The sequence below is a fragment of the Etheostoma cragini genome, chromosome 17 (assembly GCF_013103735.1).
Source record: "Etheostoma cragini isolate CJK2018 chromosome 17, CSU_Ecrag_1.0, whole genome shotgun sequence".
Taxonomy (NCBI): Eukaryota; Metazoa; Chordata; class Actinopteri; order Perciformes; family Percidae; genus Etheostoma; species Etheostoma cragini.
In genome coordinates, this window is record NC_048423.1 from 127496 (window position 1) to 137625 (window position 10130).

General features: G+C 43.6%; 1 protein-coding gene across 1 annotated transcript; it reads left to right on the top strand.

Moving 5' to 3' along the window:
- The first annotated feature begins 647 nt into the window (after positions 1-647).
- On the top strand, positions 648-7245 carry LOC117960806 (kelch-like protein 10). The gene is made up of 5 exons (XM_034898996.1): positions 648-848; positions 3180-3669; positions 4784-5374; positions 6147-6296; positions 6828-7245. Exons 1-5 carry the CDS (start codon positions 712-714, stop codon positions 7122-7124), a joined length of 1665 nt encoding a protein of 554 aa, XP_034754887.1. The 5' UTR covers positions 648-711; the 3' UTR covers positions 7125-7245.
- Positions 7246-10130: the final 2885 nt, after the last annotated feature.

Genomic DNA, 10130 nt, shown 5'->3' on the forward strand with positions numbered 1-10130 from the left:
CCAAGACCAGGAGTTGTCGAGTCCAAGTCAAGACCAAGTACAAAAAGGTTAGAGTCCAAGACAAGTCCAAGACCGGGACTTGTCGAGTCCAAGTCAAGACCGAGTCCAAAATGGTTCGAGTCCAAGACAAGTCCAAGACCAGGATTAGTCAAGTTCAAGTCATGACCGAGTCTGAGTCAGGACCCAGTCCAGGACAGGAATAAGAGGTCTTATGCATGACAGTATCAAGACAATCATTTTGGGTTTCACTTCCCTCCAATATTATTATCAACATAATAAAGACACCTGGACTCGGTCCAGCCCAAAAGCCATATTGTGCAAGACCAGTGGCCGAGACAGAGACAAGTCTGAGTCCAAATACTAGCAAGTCGAGACAAGTCCGAGACATAGATAGATGTATGGATAGATTGATGTATGGATAGATGGATGTATGGATAGATAGATAGATAGATAGATAGATAGATAGATAGATAGATAGATAGATAGATAGATAGATAGATAGATAGATGTAATGTGGGCTGAAACCTTTAAATGTTTTTCGACATGAAGCTTAAATTCAGAACAGCATTTTTTTCTGAAAATGGAACAGGGCAACAGGGACAAAAACAACAGAACGGGAGTTTTGGAGCTTCACGATTTTCAAATAAAAACAATTTGGAGAAAGGTCCTATGGGAACTGGGTCTCACTATCTTACCAAAACTCCTTGAACAATGAGCACCTTCTTCTTTGACAACACGGTTAACGAGCTCCGTCTGGAGGGACAGCTGTGCGACGCCGTGATCTCGGTCGAGGACGTTGAGTTTAACGTCCACAGGGTCATCCTCTGCAACTGCGGCTCATACTTCAGGTGAGCACATCCACCTGGTTTTAGTGGATACTGTGTTTATTTCATCTCATGGTTTTCATTTAATGATACATGATGAAGAAAGGGGTTAAACTTGTGTTTAAAGATCATGTTGTCCTCATGTTGTCCTCATGTTGTCTTCATGTCTTCTTCATGTTGTTCTCATGTTGACCTCATGTTGTCCTCATGTTGTTCTCATCTTCTCATGTTGTCCTCATGTTGTTCTCATGTTGTCCTCATGTTGCCCTCATGTTGTCCTCATGTTGTCTTCATGTTGTCTTCATGTTGCCCTCATGTTGTCCTCATGTTGTCTTCATGTCTTCTTCATGTTGTTCTCATGTTGACCTCATGTTGTCCTCATATTGTCTTCATGTTGTCTTCATGTCTTCTTCATGTTGTTCTCATGTTGACCTCATGTTGTCCTCATGTGGCCCTCATGTTGCCTTCATGTCGTCCTCATGTCGTCCTCATGTTGTCCTCATGTTGTCCCCATGTTGTCCTCATGTTGTCCCCATATTGCCCTCATGTTGCCCTTGTGTTGTCTTCATGTTGTCCTCATGTTGCCCTCATGTTGTCTTCATGTTGCCCTCATGTTGTCCTCATGTTGCCCTCATGTTGCCCTCATTTTGTCTTCATGTTGCCCTCATGTTGTCCTCATGTTGCCCTCATGTTGTTCTCATGTTGCCCTCATGTTGTTCTCATGTTGCCCTCATGTTGTCCTCATGGTGTCCCCATATTGCCCTCATGTTGCCCTTGTGTTGTCTTCATGTTGTCCTCATGTTGCCCTCATGTTGTTCTCATGTTGCCCTCATGTTGTTCTCATGTTGCCCTCATGTTGTTCTCATGTTGCCCTCATGTTGTCTTCATGTTGCCCTCATGTTGTCCCCCGAGTAAAAGTTGACACATTCCAGTCTGCAATTATCATCAACATCCATTCCTTTAAATGTAAATGTCACAGTGTTGGTTGACAAGAAAACAAGAAGTGGTTTGAAAGATAACACAGACGGCTGAACCCCTGAACAGGTCAACAACTGTTTTGGTTTTGTCTGTCCTGATGAACACACTGTACCTTCCCAGCACCAAACACTTAACCCTCGGATTGTCTTTGGGTCAAATTTAATCCATTTTCAAAGTCTTGTTTTATATAAAAATAAAAATGTTGGAAACAGGCGTTGAAATCAAAAAAATAAATAAAAATTGTTGAGATAAGGGGAAAAAGGAAGACAACACAAGGGTCTTGAAAAACAACCCTTTTGTTGATGCTTATTATCGATGTTTTTAACATTTTCTTATGTTGTTGTCCCTTTTTTCAACACTTTTGACGCTTTTTTCAATGTTTGTCACTTTTTGGACGTTCGACACTACGTAACACTCACTTATTAACTATAGTTGTACAGTTATTTTGGGAATTTATGGTCAATAAACCTCATTTATAGGAAATGATACTTAATGTTTGAGTTGGAAAAACAGAAATAAGGAATTATCATGAGGACAACATGAGAACAACATGAGGGAAATATGGGGACAACATGAGGACAACATAAGGACAACATGAAGGCAACATGAGGACACGATGAGGACAACATGAAGACAACATGAGGACAACATGAGGACAACAGGAGGACAACATGAGGACACCATGAGGACAACATGAGGACAACTTGAAGACAACATAAAGGCAACATGAGGACAACATGAGGAACACATGAGGGAAACATGAAGACAACATGAGGACCACATGAGGACAACATGAGGACAACATGAGGACCACATGAGGACAACATGAGGGCAACATGAGGACAACATGAGGACAACATGAAGACAACATAAAGGCAACATGAGGAAAACATGAAGGCAACATGAAGGCAACATGAGGACAACATGACGCAGTTCGAGTTCCCCTCGAAGGGGAACGTCTCGGGTTACGTATGTAACCCTTGTTCCCCGAGATAGGGGAACGAGACACTGCGTTGGTTACGACGCTATGGGAAACGCCTCTAGTGTCGTAACCAACGCGGTTCGAGTTCCCCTTGAAGGGGAACTGAGGGCTAGTCCTACGGAAACCTGAGCCAGCTATATTAGCTTATATTAAAGAAGAGTGTTTTAAGATTTTTCTGAAATGTTGAGATGGTGCAAGCCTCCCAAATGTGTGCAAGAAGAAAAGATGTCACCTTTGGGTCTGTGGCCTCGTGGTTTTATCCTTTCTTGTCCATGGTTAGACTGAAATGCTATAATCGGAGTAATACTCTTTAAATGCGGATTTGAGTAGAAGTTGTAGAAGTACGATAGAGATCTCCTCCTAAAATGCTGGTTCTTTTGATCTTGATTCCACAGAGATCTCTTCAGCAGCAAATCATCAACGTCAGGGCAGCAGGTCTACCCTTTTTCCCAGGTGTCCCCCAGTGTAATGAATCTCATTGTGGAGTACGCCTACACCGGCTCTGTTGTGGTGACGGAGGAGAACGTGCTGGAGCTGTTGGCGGGAGCAGACTTCTTCAGCGTCGAGGGCATCATGCAGGCCTGCAGCAACTTCCTGGAGCAGCTTCTTAGTTCCAAGAACTGCGTCCACATATGGATGCTGGCGGACACCCACAGATGTCCTGATCTGAGGAACAAGGCCTACCTTCACATGCTGCATCACTTTAAGGAGGTCGCAGGGTTCTCGCTGACGTTCCTGCGGCTTTCTGTGGAGCAGCTGGCCGATTTGATTAAGGAGGACGAGCTCAACGCGAGTCAGGAGAGCATCGTGTTTCAGGCTGTCCTCAGTTGGATCGCATTCGCTCCTGAGGAACGCAGTTGTCACATGGCCACCCTGCTGAGCAAGGTAACTGAAGACTGGATCATCTTGAGGACCTGGTGCTCCAATATGGAGATACTGTGCCAACTGTACAGGCACTTGCATAGACTGCAACAGTTTAAATAACAATTGTGTCATTTTTCCCGCCCGATAATCAGACTGAACTGCAATTTCAATTGACATCATTATTTAGTCAGGGAGATCGGGAGGGGGGGTCATGTTGTCTGGTTTTGCTCAAACCAATTATGTGTCTTTTCACGACTTGGTTCTGATTCAGTGCCAAATATCGAACCGGTTCTTTGCTTTTCCGTTTTATTTATTCTTATAGCATTTGAATTCTTTTTTTAATGGTTTCCAAACAGTATCCGAACTAAACTTTGACATCTACCCATCTGAGCTCCACTCAACATCCTCTGATCTTCACTATTAGTCAAAATAACTCATAATTTCGGCCTATTTAACTAAAAACGCACATATCATTTGATATAAATGAGGTTTGTTGAGGATGAAATCCAAGAATAAGTGTAAAACCTGTTATTAAACCAGCTTAGGTTTTCTTTAAAAAGCACCAAAAGCTGGAAAAAGTGAAAAATAAATCAGAAATAACGACAAAAACATGGGAAAAGGTGACCAATAAATCAGAAACAAAGACAAAAACATTGGAAAAAGTGACCAATAAATTTAAAAAAAGACAAAAACATTGGAAAAAGTGACAAATAAATCAGAAAAAGCGCCAAAATATTGTGAAAGGCACAAAAAAAATTCAATTTTGACCTGAAAGGGCAACAGGAAGAAAACACAAGGGTTAACTCCTCCTTTGCTGAAAATAACTGACCTTTTTCTTCCCTAGGTGTACTTTTGCGGTACGAAACATCAACACCTATTGGAGTGTCTACACAAAACTGTCACTTCATTGATTGATATCTTTAGAACTCATATATTGCAGTTTATAACCTTTTTTCCAATTTCAAATGAAATCCCCAAGAGGAAATGTTGTCTGTTCATCTCACTTCAGTTTCATTGCTGCAAAATGGGACTGTCAAGCAGACAAAATGACCAACACATACGTAGTAAAAGATCGATACTGCATGAGTTGAATCCCCATGTGATCTCTACCAGTTCCCCTCTTGTCTCCGTGCAGGTGCGCCTGCTGCTGATGCCCAGTGAGTACTTGATGAACACAGTGAGCACGAACCCTCTTGTGACCACGAGTCCGTTGTGCACGAAAATGGTGATTCAAGCCATGAAGACCCTGCAGGAGTCCAGTACACACCGACCTCTGCAGCGCGCACGCCTGCCCCCTGCGGCGCTATTTGCCACCGCCGGTTGGGCAAATGATTGCCCAACCAACAGGATGGAGGTATACAACGTTCGGACCGACCGCTGGGTGAGACTGATCAACAAGGAGGCTCCTCGAGCCTTCCACGGGTGCGTCTTCCTCAGTGGATTTGTCTACTGCGTCGGAGGATTTGACGGCCTAAAGTATTTAAGGAGTGCGCGGAAGCTGGACCTCGAGACTCAGACCTGGCATGACGTGGGGCCCATGCACGTGGTCCGATGCTACGTCAGCGTGGTGGCGCTGAACGGCTGCATCTACGCCATGGGAGGCTGCGATGGAAATGAGAAGCTCAGAACCGTGGAGCGATACCAGCCGGACATCAGCCAGTGGACCCTGGTCGCACCAATGAACGAGAAGAGGAGCAATGCCGGCACGGCAACACTACACGGCAAGGTAGTTGAACTGATGGAAATGGTGGAAAACAAAACCTTAAAGTGCTCATTTCAGGCCTTTTCCCTTTCCTTCATTGTGTTATATATCTTTTCTGTGCATTGTGTAGGTTTAAAAAGAGAAAATCCACCCAAAGGGACTTACCATCTTCCAGAGAAAACTCTCTTGTGGTCCAGCCTCTACTTCCATGATAAACATGCGTCACGTTATAATGCTCATCTAGCTGCTAGCATGGCACGCCCTCATACTCTGCTTCTGACTGGCTAGTAGTCCTTACCTAGGTACTGTCAGGGTCCTCACACTCTGCTTCTGACTGGCTAGTAGTCCTTACCTAGGTACTGTCAGGGCCCCTATTTTCTCTGCTTCTGACTGGCTAGTAGTCCTTGCCTAGCTACTGCCCATGTGCGACTCCCAACAAAGATGGTACAGAGGTGAGATGTCTCACTCTGTAGCTAAAACAGAGAGCTCAACACACATCATTTGATATAAATGAGGTTTGTTGACCATGAACTCCACGAATAAGTGTAAAACCTGTTATTAAAAAAGCTCAGTTTTTTTTTTTTTTTAAGCGCCGAAAACATGTAAAAAGTGGCAAAAAAAATCAGAAGAAACAACCAAAACATCGGAAAAGCACAAAAACAATTAGATCCTTACTGGGAAGGGCAAGTTCAAGGTTAACGGGAAGACAACACGGGGGTTAACTCATCACTCGCCGGAAAATGAATACATGTTGACGACGACTAACGATAACTGACCTTTTGTTTTTCTTTCCTAGGTCTACATTTGCGGGGGTTTCAAAAGGAACGACCCTCTGTCGAGTGCCGAGTGCTACACCCCCGACGCCAACCAGTGGACGCTGATCGCCCCCATGGGGGTCGGGTGTAACGCCGCAAGGGTTGCCGCCTTCAAAGACAAAATATACGTAGTAAGCAGAGCTGAAAAACATCGACACATCAGCGACACCCCCACGTACCCCTGCTAACACTTGGGGTGGCAGTAGCTCAGTCCGTGGGGAGTTGGGTTGGCAACCGGAGGGTCGCCGGTTCAAGTCCCCATATGGACCAAAAAGTACGGAGTGTGGATTGGTGGCTGGAGAGGTGCCACTTCACCTCCTGGGCACTGCCACTGGGTGGTCTTGAGCAAGGCACCGTACCCCCCCACAACCGCTCAGGGCGCTGGTTCAAGTTGTAGCCCCCCCACACTGACATCTCTCCATTAGTGCATGTGTGTGTGTGTGTGTGTGTGTGTGTGTGTGTTCGCAGTTCAGGACTGTGTGTGATAACTAACAAAGTGTGGACACAGAGTGTAAATGGTAATTTCCCCAATAAACAGATTCAAATTAAAACTACTCCATAATTTTGGTGTTAAAAAGGGATTTCTATATATCTGAAGTATTTGTCCAGTGTAGTGTGTTTCTCAAGTAAGATATTTACATGTTCCATCCTTCCTCTCGTAGATCGGGGGCTACAGAAATCGCTCCCATACGAGCAGGGTCATCGCCTACGACCCGCTGTCGGACCAGTGGAGCGCGGCGAATCCCATGATTTACCCCCGCAGCAGCTTTGGCGTCGCCGTGTTGGAGGACCAGCTGTACGTGGTCGGAGGATTTGACAATCACGGGACCCTCTCCAAGGTGGAGCGCTTTGACGAGAAGGCCGACAGGTGGCACGCTGTCCGGGACCTGAAGGTGCCCCGTAGTGGTCTCTGCTGCTGTGTGGTGGATCGGTACCCCTACGCCACTGCATATCTATAATTACAATCCACTAGCATGTATATGTTGAGTTAATCTGAATCTGTGAAGTAACTAAAGCTGTCAAATAAATATTAGTGGATTAAAAAGTACAACATTTGCCTCTGAGAGTGGAGTAGAAGGGAAATAGAGTTACTCTTGCATCGAGTAATGCTGCTCATTAACTATGCCCTTGTAGCAGAGCTGCACCAATCACTTCGGTGTGTCTGATGTAGGCGGGACCAGAGCCGAGCTGCACCAATCACATGGGTGTGTCTGATGTAGGCGGGGCCAGAGCCGAGCTGCACCAATCACATGGGTGTGTCTGATGTAGGCGGGGCCAGAGCCGAGCTGCACCAATCACATCGGTGTGTCTGATGTAGGCGGGGCCAGAGCCGAGCTGCACCAATCACATCGGTGTGTCTGATGTGGGCGGGGCCAGAGCCGAGCTGAACAGAGGACAGTCTAATCTACCAGTTAGCTCAGCTGCTAGCTAAGCGCATGGGGGGTCTGGATACGCCCCCCTGGGGGTTGTCGTGATATGGCAACTTTTATTACTTGATGCCAGACCCTTAATCTTTTGGATTTGGCTCTGGGTTTCCAGGCTAGTAACAGACCAGGACCAGGAGCAATAGCACGGTGTTAATTTGGGAGGAAGACTAAAGTTTGCAGAGGAGTCCTCTGTTATATTAAGGAACATTAAATCAAATGCCGTTGGAATATCTTCCTTAAATTTAGCTTTAGCACTGTCAGAGTTGGGAACTTACACTCATGAACTCAGCATAAAAGCAGATATGCTTGGCTAGGCTTAAGTTTAGGAAATTAATTAAGAAATACTCAATATTTTGTCCCTAAATTCAAATTTTTAAAACTGACTGACAAACCAACATGTTAAATAAGCAGACTTATAAGTACACAAATAAATATAAATAATCAGTTCAATCCACTTTTCATAATTCTTGATCTCTCTTTATTGCATTAGAACATACATTTCTCATATATATCTATATATATATATTTTATAAATGTGAATTTGTACACTACAATCTTTTGTTGTAACATGTTAGAAAATACTCGTAACGCTTTCAAAAACAGCACTAAAAACAGTTACCAAACAATGATTATTACATTTCCTTGTTTTTTTGTTTTGGCCACCGAGAACAGGAAAACAAGATGGCGGCGACCAAACTGCCAATCAGGAGGAGGGGGGGGGGGGCCATTGCAGTTTTCAGTGGCGGCCATTTTGTAACCAGTGGACGGGGAAGAGGGGAGGCTCAATTACAACAGGTGCACAGAGGAGGGGATATTTGGGGGGGTCATGAACAGACAAACAAAGAGGTGGAGGACCAGTTTCCACTGCTGTCTTTATGCAGTTCATCTTTAAAACACGTGACATTAAATAAAACTGGATTTTTAAATGTTACTTTGCGATTCGGCTGCTGTTTCAGTGTTATTTAGGATTTGGGAAGCTGCAGACTTTGATGTAAAACTGTTGTTTTGTTTTTTTTTAATCTCCGGTTGTAGAGCTCCAGATGTGTTCTGGTAGCAGTTATCCACCAATTTAGCCAAATCACATAAGTCTCATAGCTAAATTTATAAAAATATTGCACATCAACATTGAATGCCTTTAACCCTTGTGTTGTCTTCCTGTCAACATTGAAAATCTACACTTTTGTTGACGAGGTTTTGTCAATGTTTTTACCTTTTTCTTACTTTTTTGTCCCTTTTTTCAACACTTTTGACACTTTCTTTCTCATGTTTGTCACTTTTTTTGACGTTTAACACTACGTAACTCTAACTAACCATAGAGAAATGTTCTCGAGTCCGGACTCGAGTCCCAGATCGGACTCGAGTACTACAGCCCTGCAAACAGCTAAGGGTTCAAATTGGATCCTCTTACTCAAGATACAACAATGTACCTTAGAGGGTACCACCCCAGTGACAAGGTCTGGTTCCTTAAAGTTCCTGGTTTTTACTTTTATTTTGGCGGAGGACATATATCTGCATGTGCACGGGTGCAGGGGGAGGAAGAAGAAGAGAGGACGTGAGGCAACAAGAAAACATTGATTGAAGATTAAATCCACTTTTTTTTTAAAGTCCAGAAGAAAAACCTTGTATTTGTTAACACTGCGTAACGTGACAAAACGATCGTCCTCTTGAACGTACCTCACCCCCACCACATGCACACTAGTCCACCCTCCTCCTCCACCCTCGTGCAACGTCTGTGTTAGCTTTACTTTTCGGGGATTTCTCCTCATTCTTCTCACACACATACACTAAAAAAAAACCTGTGACCATAACAGACATTTATACACACACACGTGTACACACTCTCTCACACACACAACACACACAGGTAGACACATGTTGACATACAGCTGACTGGTTTGAGAGCAGGAACCCCGGGGTTGGACATTGCATTTGTTGATTATAGCGGAGCTTGAAGCTGATTGGCTAAGACACAGCCGTCTGTTATTGATATGACAATCAACGCTAAACTGGCACAATTATATATAATAATATATATGCACTAGTACAAAAATCTACATGAACTATTGCAATTTTTTTTAAATGAGACTGCATTTTTTTCCTCCAACATTAGTCCTGGACGTGTTTTCAGATTACCTTTAAGTCTATAAAGTAGAAAAAAAACTCTTATTATTATTATTAATATTATTGTTTAAATCAGATTTGCTGCTTTCCTGTGTTTTATATAATTGGCTTGTTAAGTTGAGGGAAAGAAACTGCAATTTTAAGGACTATTCAAGACCTTTTTTTTTTTTTTACAATTTCTTATCGTTTCATACAGCAAAGAATTAATTGGTTATTAAAATGATTGAATAACAAAAGAACATAATTACTGGTATCCATAAAAACATGTTTTTTTTAACATATGAAATCTCAATTCTTCCTCATTTCAGGCGCACTGTCGGACGGAAATTAGCACTCAAAAGTTTCTAGAGTGCACTTCCTCCTCCTCCACCCTCTCCTCCTCCACCTCCTCCTCCTCCTCCTCCACCTCCTCCCTCT